At 46.4% G+C, this 22666-nt stretch overlaps 1 protein-coding gene across 1 annotated transcript in view; it reads right to left on the bottom strand.

The window, feature by feature from the left end:
• Window positions 1–3722: 3722 nt before the first annotated feature.
• Window positions 3723–22666, bottom strand: part of ESR2 (estrogen receptor 2) — a 57468-nt gene continuing 38524 nt past the window's right edge. The window contains exons 6-8 of the mRNA XM_077820572.1: window positions 22502–22635; window positions 16581–16761; window positions 3723–3912 (exon numbers count right to left, since the gene is read on the bottom strand). Coding sequence (XP_077676698.1) covers window positions 3723–3912; window positions 16581–16761; window positions 22502–22635 — 505 coding nt within the window. The remainder of the gene's footprint in view (window positions 3913–16580; window positions 16762–22501; window positions 22636–22666) is intronic.

Raw genomic sequence — 22666 nt, 5'->3', positions numbered from 1 at the left:
CTTCATCCTTGCCGTCAAAAACAATATTTAAAGAGAATTTGATCCATGACATGGCATGTCAAGACAAACAAACAATAAGGGAAAAATCAAGTTTGTGATTTAAAATGATAGTCACCTCCAGCTACACAGCTACTACTACCAAAAAAAAAAAAAATACATTACACATTGTATGATACTTGTTTATTTCACCACAAAAACCTACAATCCAAAGAAATACACATTACTGGAAAAATACCATAAGTCTACAGAAGTAAAAAGCAGCTGAGATAAGGTAATTTTTTCCACTTGATTTGGCATTCACAAAATATTTGAAAAGACATCAAATTCTAAAAACATTTGAGTTTTAAACTTTTTCAGTGAAGGTACACATGTGAAGCAGAATTTAGAATACAAAACTAAGGGAACAGTACAAATTCACAATAACTGTAGAGTGTTAACAATTCATGGAGATAACTGCTTTTCATGAAAGCAAACCACAAAAAAATATGAAAATCAATCCATTATTTAGCCAGTACCACAAAAAATTAGCATCTTGCTAATGTGTCAGTCTAAAAGCCTTGAGAAAACAAGAACTGATGGTGACCACAGCATACTAGGAATTTAGGTAATTCTTGGTAACAGAGATTGCAAAAAAAATTTTAAAGTGCGTAGATAGAAGTAAAGGCATAGAGATGAATTACAGCATCCTTTCTGAATCACTACAATTTATTATTAGCAAAACTTGATAAAAAGGAATGCGTTTTTTACATTGCCCACAAATTCACCTTTATTTACATGGCTAAAAATGTTAAATGAGTAAAAATATTTTGTCATTTCATTTTTTTTTTTTAGAGTTGTCAGTATATCTAAGCATTAAAGATAAGTTTCTAATAGCTATTTTGTGTTACTCAAATATACATACATTAAAATTATCTAAAACATAATGGTAACTCATTTTTAATATACAACGCTATAATTTATTATCAGTTATCTCAGATTAATTGTGGTCTTATATAGACAGTATATGAGGAGGTTACCCACCTGTGCCGTAACTGACGTTCTTCGAGATGAGTGTCCCTGTGGTTGTACTGTAGGTGTCAGTGTACCCCTGCGCCGTTGTTCGGAGATTTTTACAGTAGTACCCGTATCAGCCGTGCATGTGCGGAGCCTGCCTCACATACCAGTCTTGTCTTAATAGTGCGCATGTGTGGCTGAACTCCTCAGCTCTTTCTCTATGCACATGTGAGGCCGCCCCAGCTCCAAAGTAGAGGGGAGGAAGGTGGGAAGTGGAGCACCCACAGAGACACTCATCTCGAAGAACGTCAGTTACTGCACAGGTGAGTAACCACCTCTTCTTCTTCTTCTTCTTCTTCAAGAGGTGTCCCTGTGGGTGCTCCACTGTAGGTGACTGAAAAGCAGTATCTCTCAAGGAGGTAGGGACTTCGGATCTGGAAGGAATGCAGTAGATAGAACAGCTCTGCCCACATGTATCAGTGATGGGTCCCTGTGTAAGGGCATAATGTTTTGCAAACGTATTTTCAGAAGCCCAAATGGCAGCTCTGGAAATGTCCTTAAGGGGGACATTACGTAGAAAGGCCACTGAGGCTGCCATGGATCTGGTGGAGTGAGTCCTGATAAAAGTCAGGGGAGTCACATTCTGTTATCGATAACAGAGACAAATGCAACTCGAGATCCAGTTGGAAAGTCTGTGGTTAGTGTCAGATGACCCCTTAGAGCATTCTGCAATGGGGACGAATAGCTTGTCAGAACGCCTAAAGGTTTTAGTCCTGTCCAAGTAGAAGGACAAAGCTCTGCGCATGTCTAAAGTGTGCATCATAGATACAAAGGAATTTGCATGTGGTTATGGAAAAAGGTAGGGAGATGGATAGGCTCATTGAAGTGGAAAGATGAGTGCAACTTCTGCAGAATTCTGGGGAGTAAGCATAGGGGGACTTTGTGCTTAAAAAATATGGTGTATGGCGGATCTGCCATAAGGGCCTGATCCAAATCCCATAGAAATCACCAGAAAGCCTCCCCGCTGACTTAGCTGGGCATCAAATTAATCTCTAATTTAGTTTTGTCACATACCTAAAATGACAATAATATACAACTAAACACTCTGGTATCTAGTCAAGTCCATTAATCTCCAGTGTTATTATCAAAGGCTAATGAATTTAATTCCAGCATGAAACAGAATATTACATAAGCAAATGACAGAAAAAATATTTTCTTATTTTCCAAATGAGGCTATGGGCCATATTATATGTCCTTTCAGACTCAATGCACCTTAGACAGCTGCAGAAATCAACAAGACAGACATTTTATGTGACTATATATTTAGTGACATGCCAATAACGAATTGCCACACATGAAGCAGGGCACTTCATAAGTGATCCGTCCTGTCACCCATTCCCAGCTTCTGGCAAACAGAGGCTAGGGACACCGTCCCTGCCCATCCTGGCTAACAGCCACTGATGGACCTATCCTCCATGAATTTAGCCCAGAGGCATGTTTCCCTCTCTCATTTAGGGTTCTTTTAGGAGGGCTGAAAAAGCATAACTTAGGGTAGAGCTTCCCTAGCAAAGCAAGTTACATGTAACTTCCTCTTGAGAATAAGAGAGCAAAACTGAGTCATGTAAGTAAAAGCAGATCCCAGCTGATCCTCATCTCTACTTATGCTACCACTCCCTACAGTTATGTACACTGCATTTCCAGAACCCCACAACCTGACAATACAGCTAGACACTTCTGTACTCAAGATGGAAGTGATGGGAAGATTGTGAAATTGCCTAGGAAACCATTTAAAAAAATAGTTCAGTGGACTGTATCACATTATTTTTACTAATGCACTAATAAAAATTAATTTCTTGATCCTTCATACCTACACATTAAGTCATTATAAATATACAAAACAGCACATTAATCTCAGTGACAATAAATTTTAAAATTTAGTATTAAGTGAAAATGACTAAGCAGTCAAGTCAACCTTTAAGCAGATGAGTACCATGCACAAAGAAACAGTTCAAACACTAAGAGTAGGCTCACAAAACAAAGAAACCTGTTTTTATGTTTATGGAGCTCGTTTTTAAAGTGGTCCCAGAACCAATTCTGAGTGGCTCAAATGAAGACCGAGGAAGTGTTTCTGTGTTCCATCTGCATCCATTGCATAATCATATGAGGAATAAACTCATTTAAATTTTACATGTGTCTTGGCACTTTAACCACGTTAACTGAAATGTAGGCATTTCCCCAGTGATCGTCATCATATACACATAATCAAATCCCTCCCACGTGATGTAACAGCTGTACATTTCATATGTTGATATATTGAAAGAAAACATAGTCCAGTGGTTAAAGCAAGAACTGGGAGTCAGGACACTATTCCCAGCTCTCCACTGTGGGTTCTTAAGCTAGTCACCTAGCTTCTCTCTGCCTCAGTTTACCCATTTTTTAAAAAGGGGTAATAATAATTTCCAATCTCACAGGGTATTGTGTTCATAAGTCTCAGACAGACAGCATTAGTGTAAGTGCAAAGTATTATGTCAGAAACATGGACAAGATGTGCTTCACACAATACAGGAGGCGATATACAGCCTTATCCGAGATAAACATGCAAAGATTAGAATAGGGCCCCAAAAAGGTTGTCTAAGATTCATGAGCCATATCAAGTTTTCGACAGCTCTAAATAATGTTGTTTTGCTTCACAGTTTCCTACAAACCTGATCTTCCAGATAATTATAAAGTTACTGTGCTGCCATATTCCACGCATCATCTCTAGTATCAGTTTGTTCTGATGGGCCAAATTCAGAATCTGTAACTGCAGACTTTCTTTGGCCTCGAAGCGTGTGTGCATTCAACATTTCCAGCAACAAGTCATAGACTGGGACCACATTTTTACACTTCATGCTCAGAAGGTGCTCCATACCTTTGTTACTGTGAATAAAAACAACAAGTCAACACACTGAAGTGGTTTAAATACATTTAATCTGAGTGGGGTTTTAGGGCTGGGAGGTAATGACAAGTTCAGAAGTCAACACCACCCCTCTTTTTTATTCATAGTTTCAAAATTGCTAAGGGCTTAACCATCTTCATGCTCACAATCTCTTAACATAACAGCAAGATTATATTAACCCCAGTTAACAGGCTGCTGTGTACTGTCTCTTTAAAGGAGCACCCAAATAAAGGTTTTGTGAGGGTTACAGTGAGAGTGGCTGAGCATGGCAGAGAAACGCTTTTGTGGAGAACTCTGGGCTGGAAGGGTTGTTGAGGTCCCCCTGCAAAGAGTAACTCAGTGGTGGAAGCCAAGATGAGATCCTCGTGCTCTTCTGCTGGCTGTTGACGCCAGGGCTGTGAGCCACAGCAGCATAGCATTTGAGATGCCCATAGTTGCAAGGCAATTGTTGACTGAACCCCTTCCTGACCTGGGTGAACCCCATAGTGTCACACCATGGCAGATGAAAGGCTGAAAACGTTACCTGATTGCTTATGCACCAGGTCCACAGGATGATATCTTCCTGGCACAGAGGAGTAGATCTGGCTCCTCCCTTTTTATAACATAGCTGTGGAATTGTTAGTCATTAATCAGATGCTCTTTGCCTGGATGTAAGGAACAAATGTAGCACAAGCTATTTGGATCACTCTGAGCTCCAATATGTTGATGTATAAGTGAGACTCTGCTTGCGACTACATGCCCCGAGCTCCACGTGTGTCCAGATGATTCTTTCCATCCCAAAATGGAAGCATCCATCACTAGAACCTTGGTATGGAGCAGTGAAGAAAAAGGAACACTCTTGCAGATTTGATATGTGTTCTTCTACCATTTAAGGAAAACAGGCTGTTTGGGGGAATCTGAACCACTATGTCTAGATGATGTTTATTGCGTGGTAAGAACCATCCTAACAAACAACAAAAGCAAATTCCAGCAAATTGAGTCACAAATGTGTACAAAGCCATATGACCTAGCAATTGTACACTTTTTTACTGGTGTCCAAGGGCTTGTCTGTAGTTGATTTATGAGGAGAAATATATTGTCAAATCTGCTTCATGGCAGATATGCCTTCATTGTGCTGGAGTCTATAACTGACTCAAAAAAATGGAATTTAAAGAGGATTTGTCTTTGTTGACATTGAGCCCCAAAATAGAGAACTGCTGTAGAATGTGATGTATGCTGTTTGTGATTTGCTGAGGAAAACTTCCCTGAATCAGCCAGTTGTCCAGGTATATGTATTCTAAAATCCCCTGCCTCCTTAGGTGTGCTGCTACTGCAGCCAGGCATTTTATAAATATTCTTGGGGCTGTTGACAAGCTGAACGGCAACCATATGTACTGGCAGTATGTCCGTCTTCCCACCTATGAACCTGTGCGCTGGATGGATGGAAATATGCATCTTCCAGATACAGAATGGCAAACCAGTCTAGAGTATCCAGTTTAGGGATTATTGAAGCCAGGGTCACCACTCTCAGTGTGAACTGGCAAACAAAGGTGTTCAGATCTCTCAAGTCCAGAATGAGATGTCAATCTTGAGAATTAGACAGCAACAGGAACAAAAACTTCTCCCATGAATTGAAGAGGAACGTTTCAGAGAAATAGAGGAGATAAAAGGAATTGCACCTCTTCATGTAATAGTCTCTCTTGGGAGGAGTCTCTGAAAAGGAACAGGGAAGGTGATGGTGGGGTAGGAAGATCCTGGAACTGCATGAAGTAACCTTTTTATATCATCTATGGGATCCATTGGTTTGTGGTAATTTGTTTTATTTTCAATTCCCAAATGGGGTAGGGAACAGGTATAGCTACTCTGAGTGGTTTCTGACAGCTCTCAAAGTGACTGTCAAACTGTTTGGAAGACAAACAGCCTTATAGTGCTTGCAGTCATAGTGGAAGAAGGTCTCTTACTACCTCTTTCTGGGTGGTTCAGCTGGCCTTTGATAAGGCTGGTGGTATGAAAACACAGAAGGTTATCTGGAATACATTTGATGTCTACAGGTTGTTTTCTTCTAAGCTAAGGAGCGTTCAATCCCCAAATACCTCAATGTAACTCGAGAATCTTTTAAAGAATGTAGTGTATAATCAGTTTAGCACTACAAAGTTCATTCCCTTCAAAGGGGAGTTCCTCGACTATATTCTGGACTTCTCTGAGAATTCCAGATGATTGCAGCTAGGATACAAGATGCATGGTAACTGCTGTTGCCATCAATCTAGTCCACAGTATCTGATAAGTCTCTTGTTCTCTCCTGAGCTGCTGTGACTGGGAGAACCTGGTGAAGGATGTGAATAGATGCATCAATAGTAGTATGCAGAGAGGTCTATGTGGCAAGCTGACCTGTGATCAAAGATCTCACTGCCTCTTTTGATTCTACTGGAACTATCCAGTAAATGACACCATTTGCCAGTTAATATAATCATATTCTGAAAGGAGAACTTGATAAAAACGGCTACTTATCTTTCGTAATTGTAGTTCAAGATGTGTTGCTCATGTCCATTCCATTCTAGGTGTGCGTGTGCCCACGTGTGCAATCGTCAAGAGATTTTTGCCTTAGCAGTAGCCATAGGGTCGGCTGTGGTGCATGCTGGAGTGCCACGCTCATGCCACAGTATATCAGGTCCGCCAGCTCTACGCCCTCTCAGTTCCATCTTGCCAACAACTCTGACAGAGGGGCAGGAGGACAGGTATTGGAATGGACATGAGCAACATCTCTACGAACAACAGTTACGAAAGGTAGGTAACCATTTCTTATTGAGTGCTTGCTCATGTCGATTCTACTCTAGGCGACTCACAAGCAGCATCCACGGAGGTGGGCTCGATGTTCACAGTCCTGCAGCTTGCAGCACTGCTCTGCCAAAGCCAGCGTCGTCTTGAGCTTGCTGGGTCAGCGTGTAGTGCGATGCGAATATGTGGGTGGATGACCAGGTGGCAGCCCAACAGATTTCTTGGATCGGCGCCTGCGCCAGGAAGGCTGCCAAAGATGCCTGTGCCCTAATTGAATGAGCTGTCACGATCGCTGGCAGAGGTACCTTTGCCAGCTCATAACAGTAGCAGATGCAGGCTGTGATCCAAGACAAGATTCTCTGGGCAGACACTAGGCAACCCTTCATCCTGTCTGCAACTGCAACAAACAACTGCGTTGACTTACGGAATGGCTTTGTTCTACCTATGTTGAAGGCCAGCACCCATCTGACGTCCAGGGTATGCACCCTGCATTCCTCATTCGTTGCATGAGGCTTTGGACAAAGGACTGATAAGTATATGTCTTGACCAATATGAAACTGGGAGACAACCTTGGGCAGAAAAGCCAGGTGCAGATGCAGCTGGACCTTGTCCTTATAGAAGACCCTATAAGGCAGCTCCAATGTGAGTGTCCTGATCTCGCACACCCTATGAGCTGGGGTTATAGTGACCAGGAAGGAGCATGAAGCCCAGGGTTCGAAGGGGGGACCCATGAGCCTTGACAGCACAAAATTCAGGTCCCAAGCAGGGGACTGGGTCCCGGACATGCGGGTAAAGGCACTCCAGACCTTTCAGGAACCATGCCATCATGGGATGGGCAAAGACCAACCTGCCTTGAAATGGAGGGTGGAACGCCAAAATGGCCGCCAGGTGTATCCTGACCAAAAGGTAGTGACAGGACCTGGAGTTTAAGGTGCAGCAAAATAGTCCAGGATGTCCTGCAGCAGTGCCTCTTCCGCACAAATGTGTTGGGCCTCGGATCAACACATGAACCTCTTCCACTTCACCACGCAAGTAGCCCTGGTGGAGGGTTTCCTGCTGTCCAGCAGGACCTGTTGGACACCAGCAGAGCACACCCATTCGTCCACACTTAGCCATGCAGCAGCCAAACTGTCAAGTGCAGTGTCGCCAGGTTCGGATGCAGCAGATTGGCCGGATCTCCTGTCCCAGAACCAGGGCAAAGAGGTAGCTGCAGAGGGGTGGCTGTCGAAAAACTCAGCAGCATGCCAAACTGGTGTTGACGAGGCCACGTTGGGGCTATGAGGATAATGGAAGCTTTGTCCTGTTTCACCTTTAGCAGGACCCTGTGGACCAATGGCACTGGCGGGAAGGTGTACATCAGCATTCCTGACCACGGAAGCAGAAAGGCATCCGACACGGAGCCCCTGTCACTGCCCTGCAGAGACAGAACACGTGGCACTTTGTGTTCTGTCTGGACGCAAACAGGTCCACCTGGGGAGTCCCCCACCTGCGGAAGATTAGGCTGAGCACCTCCGGATGAAGTGACCATTTGTGGCAAGATGAGAAGGTCATGCTGAGGCAATCTGCAAGGATGTTCTTGGTTCCAGGTAGATGAGTGGCTACCAGATGAATGGCATGCCGCACACAAAAGTCCCAGAGGCTGAGTGCCTGACAAAGGATCCAAGACCTGGCGCTGCCCTGCCTATTGATATAATGCATCGCAACTGTATTGTCCATCAGGAAGTGCACAACCTTGCCTTTCAGGTGGGGCAAGAACACCTGGTAGGCCAGGCGAACCACTCTGAGCTCCCTGAAATTGATATGTAGTGCTAGATCATTTTGTAGCCAAAGGTCCTGGGTGTTGAGCCCTCCCAGGTGGGCTCCCCAGCCCAGATCTGACACGTCCAAGACAGGATCGCAAAGGGAACTCCTTGCAGCACTGACCAGCCACCAGTCCAGGTACGAGAGGATGTGGCTCGGCACCATGACCACTCAGTCCAGGTCATGTCTGCTGGGGACATAAACTGAGGCCAGCCACACTGGCAGAGACTGCAGATAAAGTCGGGCATGGCTGACCACGTACGTGCACGTGGCCATGTAGCCCCATCAGTCGCAAGCATAGTCTTGGATGGCTCTTTATGTGGGAGATCAGGTCCAACATGGCCCGGAAGGAAGGTCTTGGCCTGCGTGGAGTCAAGAACAGCTCCAATAAACTCTATACATTGGACTGGCGTTAACGTGGACTTTTCTGTGTTTATTAACAGGCCCAGGTCACTACAGGTGGACTGCACCAGATTGAGGCTTCTCTACACCTGCTCCAGAGACCTGCCCTTGATGAGCCAGTCATCAAGATACGGGACGATCTGGACCCCTAATGTCTCAGGTAAGCCACTACCAGTGCCATGCATTTTGTGAACACCCTGGGGACTGAGAACAGGCCAAAGGGTAGCTCTGTGAACTGGGAGTGGCACCCGGACACTATGAAACGCAGGAATCGCCTGTGTCCTGGGAATATGGAGACATGAAATTAAGTGTCCTTTAAGTCGAGAGTGGCGTACCAGTTCCCTGGATCTAGGGAAGGGATAATGCAGGCCAGGGAGACCATGTGGAACTTCAACTTCTTGAGAGACTTGTTAAGACCAGGCAGGTCCAGGATGGGCCCAAGGCCCCCTTTGGCCTTTGGGTTTAGGAAGGATTCAGGAATAGAATTCTCTTCCTTCCATGTCCCGAGGAACCTCCTCCACAGCCCCCAAGCCCAGGAGCTTCTCCTGAAGAGGGATGGGAAAGCGTGTGTGTGGGCGGACAAGAATCGCAGAGTATAGCCCCGAGCTACTACATCCAGGACCCAGCAGTCTGATGTAATCTGCAACCAGGCCAAGCGGTAGGGAGAGAGGCAGTTGAGGAAAATGTGGGTCGGATCTGGTTGGCAGACTGGGGCGTCACTCTCGGGCACACCCACAAAGTGATCGCTTCTGGCCCCCTAGGTGTTTAGCAGGCCCAGGCTGCGCTGGTGAGTGGGATGAAGAAGGGCATCGGCGACTAAAGCTAGCATCCCGTCTCCTAGTAGAGCCCTGACAGGGTTGCCAGCGTCTTGGCGGTGGTGGCGGTCGGAAGGGCTTTCTTGCTGACTGTGGTGTGTGCATGCCCAACAAGCGAAGGGTAATTCCATTGTCCTTCAACCCATGCAGCCTGGCGTCCGTTTGCTCGGAGAAGAGACCAACTCTCTCAAAGGGGAGGTTCTGAATCGTGGTCTGCATCTCCTAGAAGAGGCCCGCTGTTTGGAGCCAGGAGCTGCATTGCATGACCACCGCTGATGTAACCACCCTGCTGCCAAGTCCACCACGTCCCATGCCATCTACAGGGAGCATCTGGCCACCACAGTACCCTCCTCTACCAGGCTGCCAAACATTTGTGCCAGACCCTCAGAAAGTGATTCCTGGGACTTTCTGAGACCGTCCCAGAGACTGAAATTGTACCGGCCCAACAGGGCCTGATTGTTTGCCCCACGGAATTGCAGGCTGGCAGTTGAATAAATTTTCCTCCCAAATAAATAGAGTTTCTTGGCCTCTCTGTTTTTGGGAGTTGAGGAGTGAATCTGCTTGTCCTTCTTGGCTGCAGACACAACCAGCAAGCCTGGGGTTGGGTGGGCATAAAAGGTATTCAAAACCTTTGGCCAGAATAAAATACTTTTTCTTGGCCCGTTTCGAAGTGGTAAGGATGGAGGAAGGGGTCTGCCACGGGGCCTTGGCTATCTTGAGAATCCCATCATGCACAGGCAGGGCAACCCAGGTGGGTGTAGAGGCTGAGAAGACATTAAAGAGGGTGTCCGCCTGCTCTGCCATCTCCTGCACCTCAAGCTCTTGGCCACGTGCCAGAGAAGGGTTTGATGCTTTCTGAAGTCATCCAGCAGGCTAGCTCTGAAAGGTCCCGCAACTGCCTTGTCCGGGGAAGAGGAGGAAGACTGGACTGCTGGGGGAGGTGCCGGGCTCTCGACCACCATCAGAGAAGGAGGCTTAGGGGTGGGCACAGGTTCCTCCATCCCAGCTCAGAACTGGCATCCAGTGCTGGGCCCAGTGCTGGCGGTGCCACTGACCGATGCTGTGATGTAGCCACCGAGGAGTGCTGCGAAGGGGGCATCACCATGACCAGTACGCCCCACATGCTCCAATGAGGCCACTGCACTGGCCCCTAGCCGTGCTGCCACTGTGGCGACACAGACTAAGGAGCGGGACCCAGTGCCCAATCTTGCCGATGGGACCTGGGTGATGGGCTGAACTAGCCCTCCATATCTGAGGAGCCACCTTCCGGCAACGAGGGAGGAGCTGTTGACGCCCGCGTTTGCTTACTGATCGTGGCTACTGGTGTCCATTTGGCCAGGTGTAACAGACTGGTGACGGTACTGGGGAGAGTGGTACTGGTGCTGGGGAGACTGGTACCGAGACAGGGAACATTCCCACTGTGCTGGCACTCAGGACCAACGCCTGGAGGACGACCAGCAAGAGGATGAGTGGCGCCGGGAATAGTAGGGGAGACTCAACCCCATGACAGTGAGTAGCACCAAGGGGATCTGGGCAACAGCCTGGGTGACCGATGATGCATCTCGGACCTGCACGGGGATCCTTGACACAGTGGAGAAGATAGTCATCTTCTGTCTGGCAACTAGCTGTGTCCCCCTGTCTCCTGAGGGGTCTTGACAGGCTTGCCCTCTTGGGGAGCCTTAGTCAGGTCCTGCGACACTGAGGTCATCACTGGAGCAGGTGGAGACCTGTGCTCTCTCTGTGCCTGGGGAGCCTGGGATGACAATCGTGCAGGCAGGTGTCTCAGTCCCATACCGCTCCTGGGAGTCGGTGGCAGACCTTTAAGGGGGCTGAGAGCCCCAACCAGGGAGGCACGATCACATGGTGCCAGAATAGCCTGGCAGCCAGGCCCAGGTTCCTTGGTACATGACCCTTGGGCCTTTTGCTCGGTGCTGAGGAGCGCTTCTTGGACTTTTTCTTTGGCTCTGGCGAATGGGGCCGGAGGAGCCAGGTGCCAGTGGTGTGCTGTGTATGGAGGCCGAGGTGCTCAGTGCGACCTGTCTGGTCAGCTCAGAAGCCAGGCTGAGGGCGGACTCCATCAGAAGAGCCCGGAGGCAGATATCCTGCTTCTTTTGGGTGCGAGGCCAAAAGTTTACAGATCTGGCACAGATCCTTAACGTGTGACTCCGCCAAGCACTTAAGGCAGCTGCTATGTGGGTCACTTACATGCATAGGCCTGTTGCAGTCTGAGCGGGGCTTAAACCTGGGAGACTGGGGCATGCCCCACCTGGGGCAAAGTCCCCACTGGGACCCTAAGTAACACTAAAAAACTATTTAACACTACTCTATGCAAACTATGTACAAAGGCCCTCAGGCGCGAAGTTCAAGGGGGAGAAACCACTAGCTCTTGCTAAGTAAGAAAGGCACTCCAACTGACCACCACAGGTGGTAAAAAGGAATTGACAGGGTGTAGGGCAGGCGGTGCCTGCTATACCGAAGCATGAGCGCTGCACTCCAGAAGGTGCCACAGCCAGCCCTACAGGTACCACTAAAGCAAAAGTGTCCAACAGCCATGCACATGGGTGCGCACACACCTAGAATGGAATCGACATGAGCAAGGACTCAAAGAAGAATTAGTTATTTTGAGTTGCAGACTAGCTCTTCCTTCCAAAAAGGTCTAGCCACTTTGGGTTCTTTTCTTTAGGGATGGATTTGGAAGCCTCTTGTTCTCTCCTGAGCTGCTGTGACTCTGGGAGAACCTGGTGAAGGATGTGAATACATGCACTCAAATCCCACAGAGGGGTCTTGGTATCTTCTGTCTTCCTTTTTTGAAGTCATGGGTATGGATGCTAGCTTTTGGCAGAGTAGCTGGGGAGGTTCTAAAAGGCCTTCACTAATAGGCATTGAGTCTTTCATGCAAAGACAAAATAGCCAATAATTCATGAGCCGTTTCCTGGACTGTCTACAGGAATCTCCAGCACTTTCGTCATCCTGCAAAGAAGGCCTTGAAACACCCTACAGTCATTAGGTGGAGAGAAATAGATGGCACAACAGCTTCTTCTAGCAATGAAGATGATATATGAGTTGAAATTGCATCAGAGGACTTCTGCTAAGATTGTGCCTCTTTTGGAAGTTAAGCTGAGAGGGCTGTTTTTATTGTGCCCTTACCAACTTCTGAGACAAGGGAGACCTGGTTCTTTATGTGACAGAGGAGCTAGGTCTCCTTGCTTAACGAATGCTCCAAGGTACCCAGTAAGACCAAGGAGCAGGACCATACGAGTAATATGTAAATGGACAAGGGATGCGTACCAGGTATTCCCTAGAGGGTCCCCTATATTCCCTATGCCTGCTATGACTTCCAGCCCTGAAATTTCTATCACAGTATCAGAATAGTAAAGATCATAGAGTCGCAGTCTAGGAGAACAGGAAGGTGAGCTACACCCATGAATATCAGAGGCAGAAGAAGAGTAGGAATACTCTTCTTACAGGAGGAGAAGTAGACCTTGCAGGAACCTGAGGGTTGGAGTGGGAGGACATTCCTAACCGGTGCCCAGAATATCCTTCTTCCACAGCTGTAGTGCCAGCTCAATGGTCTTCACTGAGCAAGAAAGCAAAAAGGGATCATGCAAGCAGGGCTGAAAAATTCCCTGGGATCATAAATCTCAATGCCAATCACATTTGTACCAAGAGAAAACTAAATATAATTGTCACTGGGGTGGCAATACCAATGTAATTGGTACCAGAAGCATCAGTTTTAGGGCTGATAGCCCCCTTACTAGTACAGCACGACTTCTGGTGGTACCGTAGAGTTCATACTTAGGTCAGAGAGCGAATTGTTTTCAGCTGGTAACAAAGATCTAGATCCAGGGTCTTACAGGTGCCAAAGGGACCTTCGTCAGACCGCAACCTGCCTTTTTTAAAGCAGAAAGAGGAAACTTGTTTTTCTTCCGTTTCTCAAGCAATTTAGGCTACGTCTACACGATGAGCTCGGGTGTGATTCCCCTGCTCGTGTACACATACTCATGCTAGCGCAACAGCCAAGCAGTCTCACTTGCATGGGGAGTGGCAGTGAAGGCACAGCGGAGCCATGCAGAGTACAAATCCACCTGAAACCAGTGGGCATGTACTCAGCACAGCTCAGCTATGCCACCGCAGCTGCTAGCTGTACTACTGTGGCTATACTATTTATACTCACGCTAGCTCGACGAGAACTAGCATGAATACGTGTACATAAGCAAGGGAATCATATGCCTAGCTCAAAGTGTAGACATAGCCTCAGACGGAAACCTGCTTCTATGCTTTTTGGAGAAAGAGTGCTGAGACCTCCTTCTTTCATGGTGGGAGGAGGGAATTATACCAGCATCAGCAGAAGAATGCTTTGATGAAGAAGCAGGAGCTCTAGAAGTTAAGGCAGAGAAAATAGCTGCCGGGGCACTTTTTAAGGAGGACTGCTCGGAGCCCAAAGGATCCTGCCTTCCTGGTCTAAGACAGCCCTCACAGAAGACAGAGGTAGTATCTTACATAGGAGGAAGAGCTCTTTCTTGAGCATCTCTCACTTTCATTGTTCATTTAAAAAACTAATGACAAAGCACATTTCTCGGTGATGCACCAGTTATTAACGGGAACAGCTGCCTCACTTGATGAACAATACTTAAAACCAGGATATTACTGATCAACCATGAAGCTGAAGAAAAACATAAAAGAATTCACCTAACTTACACTACCTAGCTAACCCTAAACTATGGTAAGAGAACTACATACAAATACTAGTGGAGAAGTGCAAGAGCCAGGGACACTGTTCTTTCAGTCCCATCTTGCAACCACAAACACTAAAAAGAACGGACAGTCAGCTGGTTTCCCTTTATGCCCTTGGGCATGTGATGTGTAGGCGTGACCCAATGGATGCTGCTGGTCAAAAGATTCTGATCTTGAATACAGAGAGCACATGTGTATCAGAAGTGGCATACATATAGGAAAGCACTCAAAGAAGAATTTTGTATTCCACACAAAGTCCTGACTGAAGGCTGGGCTGTTCAGGGAGATATAGTAGTGTCCCATGGGATGGACATCTGTTGTCTTACAGGAAGCACGTACACATGCCCACACTTTCTAAACCACTCAGCAAAAGAATATTCGATTTTGAAAAAAGAACTAGAAGAAGAAATCAGACTTTAGGCCAGGGACTGACATGAATGCCAAAGCACACTTGACCTGGTGATCCACAAAACAGCATTGGAAATTTCAGAATGATTTTGAAGGAGACACATTACTGCTCTTTTAGCCAGAAGGGAAAAAAAATAAAAGTGAACGAAGTGAAGTGCTAAAAAGAAATGAAAAGGATGTACTATTTGGAGGATATATGTAGAGGATTTATTTAAAATAATGAATTATAGATATAAGCAGGGTCTGAACAAATGCTTCCCTGACAGCTAACTGGGACGGGGAGAGACTTTGGGTGTGTTTATGTAAATACAGTTTGCTCTGCTTACATATTCAACAGACACAGTGATGTCAAAGTGATCAACTTCGGCTGGTGTTGGGTACAAATCACCTTAGTACTAAATGCAGGGGTAGTGAAATATGGTTACCAATGTTGTAATTATTGTAGGAATATAGGAAAGCACGACTGTGCTTAGCCTGTCTCAAATGAGGGGGCCACCCTCAGTTGAAAGAACCTCATTAAACCAGGGGCTCGAATGTCAGAGCCCTAGGAAAGTAAGAGAGGTAGGGACAGGTATCCCACCAAGGAGGCTGCACACCCTCATCAAGGGTCCTCCCTAGACTGGTTTAACCTGTTCCTTCCCACTGTTCAAAGAATAGTGCTAAACAGGCTTCATAGGAGCTTGTTTGTTATGTTAAATGCCCAATCAGAGCTGAAATCAATTGTGGTAGGACTGTGTTTCTGCCCAGCCTGCAAAGAGCTGAAAATTACTAAGAAACTGATGTGCAGAGGTCACACCAGAGAGGCAGGTGGCAGCAGACGGTAACTGACATCTGGTGAAAGAGTAGCTGGTTTGGCGGAGAGGCGCAGCAAGAGCAGTGAGCAGGCGGCCAGCAGGGTGGCGGTGGAGAGGCACAACACAAGCAACCAGCAGGTGGAGAAGTGCAGCAAGACCAGTGAGCAGGCGGCCGGCAGGAGCGGTCGGTGAGTGGCCAGGAAGGTGGCTCGCAGAGAGGGGTGGCGAGCGAGTGCCCAAGCAGTGGAGTAAGTAAGGTACTTCTTTACCCCACCCAGGGGTGGAGGTGAACTATGCAGATGCACCTCTGAACTCTGGGTCTGCATTGACCAAGGACAGCAACTGTGAGTGGGGTACAGAGAAGGGTTGGGCACAGGAAAGGGATTTTTGGGTTGATGGACTTAAGAACCTGAGGGGGAAAGGACACTTGGGGTGGGTCTTTTACTCATGGTTTATGTTTATGAACCATGTTTGTGGTGTTTTCCTAAATTAATGCCGAAGTACTTTCCTCCTTTTATTAAAGGTTTCTTTTCTACACTCAGACTCCATGCCTGTCAGTGGGGAAGCATTGCCTCTCAGAGGCACCCAGGGGTGGTGTGTAAATTTCCCAGGTTACTGGGTGGGGGCTCAAGCCAGTTCTGTGTTGTATCAATGGAAAGGAACCCCTACATATTGAACCCAGCCCTGGTTGCTGCTGGCTCCACGTGGCAGAAGTGTTACATAAGATATGCACTTTAAGGTGGATGCAATGTGCTGCATGTCAAAGTGATTTGAGTACATTATTTAGTTAATCCTGTCAATTTAGAATAATCTTACAATGAATGCCCTAAAAGGATGATATCAGGATTTTTCCACAGGGATTTCAAGAGCTTGGTCGAGCTTTGTTTGCTTTAACAACAAATATTAAAACCTGAAAGAGACACATAATTCTGTTAAATATACCTTGCATGCCTGACATGAGAAAGTAACATCAACAAGTTAGCCAAACGAGTTGTCTGTTGCTGAGATGGGATTCCACTCTTTGCAATAACCCACACCAAAGCATCAGTTACTGCATTAAGCAAGTGATGTAGCTTCCTGTTGCTTTCAGATTCTTCTGCAGCAGCTGATAATGGAAACATACCTAAACAAAAAGACAGAAAAGCATTACAACTCACCAGAAAAAACATGAGCATGGATTGCCTTTGGATGCTATTTTTCAATAGAAACAAATAAAATAAATTCCAAGTCCTATTAAAATTGTATGCTATGATGCTTCATGTTAGAAACTTTTTTACTCATCAATTCTGTCATGCTATTTGCATACTTAAGTATGCAATCTTACAACTACATTAACAACAACTGGCTTTTAATATCTTCTAAAGATACAGGGCCAGATACTTGGGTCTGGCTGAGCTTCACTTATCTTTGCATTTTCCAATTTTGGATGTCCCCAGGGGTTACTCCGGCCCTTTGTTTAAGTAAAAGCACTTTCATGGCTGCTCTAACAGCTCCCTCCCCTTTCTGAAACAGCTCCTACATAGGGATGGGGCCAGGAGCAAAATGGCACATAAGTGGCTTAAACACTTTGCTGGATCAGAGCTTTAATGCTTATCAAGTGAGTGAGGAAGGCACTGTGCATGATGTACAGCCAACTCCTTGGCTCTACGTGCTCTAACTTCCTTACAAGTCAGAAATTTGTCATAATACTAGCATAAACTGTGAAATGTTAAAAGATGCATTAAGGACAGAAACAAAAGAAATTAGTCAGGGAAGACTGTGGGAGGAGCAGGCAAGCAAGTAGTTGAAACCAGCATTATTGATGGAGCAGAGGAGACCAATGTGACAAAACAGAGCTGGATAATTAGGGAAGGGCAGAGTTGTAAAGGGCCTTGAAGGTTATGACATGAATCTTGAATTTAATATGGTGGAACAGCAATGGAGGGATTCCCAAAGGGAGATGATGGGGGTCACAGAGGCTGCAAAGGAAGATTGTCTTAACAGATGCATTTTGCATGGATTGGAGAGGGCCAATGTGGATTTTAAGAAGGCCCGAGAGGAGGCTGCAGTAATCAGGATGAGAAATGAAGAGGGCTTGGAAGAGAGTTAGCTGCATGGATGAGAAAGAAAACATTAGCTTTTAAAAATATTACAGAGATAGTAGCAGCAAGTTTGAAGACAGCCTGGATGTGTGGGGCACGAGAATGGAAGGGGTTGAAGATTAGATTTGTTCACGTGGATTATTATTATTTTTTTTTAAACAGCTGCAGTTTGCTATAAGCAAAAGGCAAACCTTGATGGTGTATGTTGCTTTTTAAAAAATTCAATAATTATCTCAATGAAGCTCCATAAGAATAGTTTAAATTTGCAAATGTGAAGAACGTTCCTATTAGAAGGCCATTATCACAAAGTGAAGCAATCAAGAAATTCACTTGTTGAAGCCACAAACCAAGGGCAGCAAACTGGCTAAAGAATATACAACTACGCTGTTGTATGGTTACATGACTGAAGAAAAAGAAAAAATGGTTACTCCCCTTCTCGTAAATGTTGTTCTTGGAGATGTATTGCTCATATCCATTCCAATTAGGTGTGTGCGTGCCGTGTGTACAGTCATTGGAAAGTTTTTCCTCTAGCAGCACACGTTCAGTCAGCTGTGGAGCCCCCTGGAGTGGCACCTCCATGGCAGTGAATATAGGACCCTGCTGACCCAGTGCCTTCTCAGTTCCTTCTTGTCAGCTACTCCAACAGAAGGGAAGGGTGGGTTTGGAATGGATATGAGCAACACATCTTGAAGAACAACAGTTACGAGAAGGTGAGTCACCGTTTTTTTCTTCGAGTACTTGCTCATTTTGATTCCAATTAGGTGACTCCCAAGCCCTACCCAGGAGGTGGGGTCGGAGTTATGGAATCGCTGACTGGAGCACCACTCTGCCGAATGCTGAATCGTCTCTGGCGTGCTGGGTAATTGCATAATGCGAGGTGAAAGTATGAACCGAGGACCATGTTGCCATCCTGCAGATCTCCTGTATCAGGACCTGAGGCAGGAATGCCACTGAGGCGGCCTGCACTCTTGTGGAATGTGCCGTTAGCCAAAGTCCCAGCCCCTGCACTAACTCATAGCATGCCCGGACACAGGATGTGATCTTCGATGAGATCCTCTGCAACGAGTCCGAGAGTCCTTTAATCTGGTCTGCCATGAACAGCTGGTTCAACTTACAGTACGGCTTTGTGCATTCAATGGAAAAGGCCAGCAGTGCCACCCTGTATAGCTGGTCCCGGTGCGCCTGGCTGTCAGTCAGGTGCGGCCCAGAGGAGGAAGTCCCCACTACCACCTCATCCAGCAGAGGTACAGGGTCCTCCTGGCCCTCCGGGATGTCCTACTCAGCTCCACGCTCCTAGGCAACTACTGCTGGTTCAGTGCCAGAGGTGAGAATAGGAGCTGGAGGCAGCTTTGCACCCCGCACCGGTGTCATCTCGGAGCCTTGAGGGGTGGGATGACTCGCTGCTGCCGGAGACACTCACGGCTCTGACACCACAGAGTGGGAGCCCCTAGAACGAGTGCCCTGGGTTTGGCGATAGGCCTACAGCATCCAGAAGGGCCACTGGGTAGGCACCTGCCACTGCACCTGCTATGGCATCACACGCACATCCTGTCTGCGGTGGTCCAACCTGCTCCAGTTGTGCTAAGAATAATGAGACTCCACCTCCAAGTCCGATGACATGGACCAGGAATGCGAAGGTCACGGCTTTGCCGAGTGGAGTGGTGCCAGGGATCGGTGTCGTGAGTACAGCGCTGCTGAGTGGTGCCGTGACCAGGAGCAGTGCCGGGGACTGGTGCCGCGTCAAAGGTGGAGTCGGGGACCATCATAGTGATCTTCTCATCAACATCACCGGCTTGCCTCTAGACGGTGCCCTAGGCTGAACTACCAGAGGCTTATCCCGAATGGCTGGGGACGGGGGAGCCGTCATCGCTATTAAGTCCCACACAGTCTCAAAGGTATCTGCCGTGGATGGCAACTCTATGTCCTCCACCTGACACTCCTGATCAGGAAAGTCCACCGGCACCGGACTCGAGAGCCCTCCTTGCTGGGCCAAAGTCAACGGTGCCGACTCATGTGCCATTGGCTCCAGGTGCTCTTCCATAGGATGCACTCTGGCAGCACTGTCCGAGGCAGCAGCTCTCGCTGTGGGCGAGCGCTCCCTGTCCGATTTTCGGGGCCACTTCTATGGCACTGGAGAGTGGGATCTGTGCTGTGCCTCCTCCACTGGTTTCGGTGCTGGGGAGCACCAGTGCCAAGAGCATAGGCAGAGTCCTTCCTTGGCACCATCTCACGCACGGAGGCTGGGTCACTCCGCATGGAGGAGCTCAGTGCCAGATCCTGCCAGCCCGAGGCTGGTTGTGGATGAAGGGCCACCTCCATTAGGAGCTGTTAGAGTCGGAAGTCCCGCTCCTCCTTCATCCTGGGGCGGAAGAAACAGTTACCTACCTTTCGTAACTGTTGTTCTTTGAGATGCGTTGCTCACGTCCTTTCCATTTTAGGTGCGCGTGCGCCCACGTGCACAGTTGTCAGAGATTTCTGCCTTAGTGGTATCCATAGGGCTGGCTGTGGCACCCCCTGGAGTGGCGCTCCCATGCAGCGGTATATCAGGCGCCGCCAGCCCTGCACCCTCTCAGTTCCTTCTTGCCAGCAACTCCGACAGAGGAGTAGAATGGACATGAGCAACACATCTCGAAGAGCACAGTTACAAAAGGTAGGTAACAGTTTTTTCTTCTTTGAGTGCTTGCTCATGTAGCTTCCATTCTAGGTGATTCACAAGTAGTATCTATGGAGGTGGGCTTGGAGTTCACAGCTTAGCAACTTGCAGCATTGCCCTACCACGGGCAGCATTGTCCTGGGCCTACTGGGTCAGCACATAGTGGGACGTAAAGGTATGGACAGATGACCAGGTGGCTGGTCTGCAGATGTCCTGAATAGGCACCTGGGCCAGAAAGGCTGCTGAGGAGGCCTGCGCCCTGGTAGAGTGGGCAGTGACAATCACCGAAGGCGGCAGCACCTTTACTTGGTCATAGCAGAATGCAGGCCGTGATCCAAGAAGAAATTGTTTGAGTGGATACAGGGCAACCTTTCATCCTGTTGGCCACGGTGATGAATAATTGTGTCAACTTATGGAATGGCCTTGGTTCTGTCAATGTAGAAGGCAAGAGCCCTCCGGACATCCAAGGCATGTAGCCTATGCTCCTCCTCCGATTTATGCGGTTTTGGAAAGAAGACCGGTAAGTAAATGTCCGATCGCAGGTCTGCTGCAGATTATACTACAGCTGCAGATAATTTTGCCTTTGTCAGCAACTGGAGAAGATATAGAAGAGAGCTTTCTGTAAACTACAGTTCACACTGGAAAGTCAATAGATAAATTCTATATCAATAGATAGAACACTAACAAAAAGATCCCATTCTTACCCACAGAAAGGAATAAAAGAACAGGGATTACAGAACTATATTAAAGGCACCATAGTAAAAAGTAAAACAATTTAGTAGTTGTTTGAAAGCTTATGGTGTTTTAGATACCTGCAAATTGCAAGAAGAAAATATATCAGATCCTTGTATAAGCCTAAGTCTAAGCACCCTTTTAGCTTTTGTCTGCAGTACTTCAGAGAGCAGAGAGGTGACTTGACATGAAAATCTGGACAAATTATTATTATTAGGTTATCCCATGTACTGGAAATTAGAATAATGTGAAATTCTCTTTTACTGTTATCACACTGCTCATTCAAAAGCAAAGACTCTTCAGCATATGAGACAGAGACACAGACAAAGGGCCAGACCCTCAAATAAGGTCCAAAGAGTGTAGATGTTCTTGTAAAAGTAGATGCTTTTGTAACTCAGTATCTGTGCTTGTTTTGCAAGCTTGAAATCTATAATATGGTCCTCCCTGGGCATTAGGATTTGATCACATATTTAGATTAGATGAGCAAAACTTTTAAAAAAAAAGTGTTGACAATAATAAATAAATAAATAAAAGGATAAAATTCTGTTTTCTGTTAAAATACTGGTATTTTACTTATTTATGGATCGACAACAGCTGGACATAAGTATCTCGGATTCCCCTTCAGAATTATGCTGAGGCTGCATACTGAAAATAGTAGATATAAACTATCATATTTTATTTATACAGATGTTGTTTTGGGTCACATCACTACACAATGGACTCTGGGATGAAATGATTACAGCAAAGTCTGCCAAGAACAAGGCCAATGCACCGGTGGTTCATGTTATGTAAGAGAATGTAAACCAGGGATGTAGTTCTCAAAAACATTTTGCGGATCATCTGAAAGCTTTAAATTATTTCTGCTGATGAATTACAATGAAAATAAAATCAAACACCACACAGTTTATTTCAATTAAGTTGCTTTGGCAGTATCTGAGATAACTGCGGTATCAAGGGAGCAAAGGGGACGCAGACGGCAGCCCAGAGGGATTTACCCACATTACAAATGCCCCTGATTCAGAAGGATAGGAGCAGAATTTCCCACCGATCAGGAGGCTCCAGCAATTTTAAAAGGACAAGCCTCTGACCTTTCTGTGGGCCATAAACTCCACTCCCTGATGAGAACTTACAGACTTTTGAGTTCCTTTTACCAGGTTTTACCCTGGAATGCCACCCAAAAATATCTGTCTAATAATAATAATAAAACTTAGGACTTGACTGAATATACCAAACAAAAAGCCATTAAAATTTTAGTAACAAAAAGCACTTTATTTTTTCTTTCATTCTTTTTCAATGGTTCATGTGTCCTTTGATATTTTTGCCAATTTTAGACACAGATTTTTTCCCCTAAATAGTCAGCACAACTTGACATACCTCAAGGGCAAATATGTACTCACTGGAATTGAGAAGAATCATAGCCTTGACACACAGATACTCCTTGTGCTGTAATTTCAGCTCTCGAAATCTTGATGTTGTGGCCAGGAGCATGTCAAAGATTTCCAGAATTCCTTCTACACATTTCCCCTCATCCCTATATCAACATAGAACAAAGAGATGGTCCC

The sequence above is a fragment of the Eretmochelys imbricata genome, chromosome 6 (assembly GCF_965152235.1).
Source record: "Eretmochelys imbricata isolate rEreImb1 chromosome 6, rEreImb1.hap1, whole genome shotgun sequence".
NCBI classification, from domain to species: domain Eukaryota; kingdom Metazoa; phylum Chordata; order Testudines; family Cheloniidae; genus Eretmochelys; species Eretmochelys imbricata.
The sequence above is the reverse complement of the archived record's forward strand: the minus strand, read 5'-3'. Positions and strand labels throughout refer to the sequence as shown.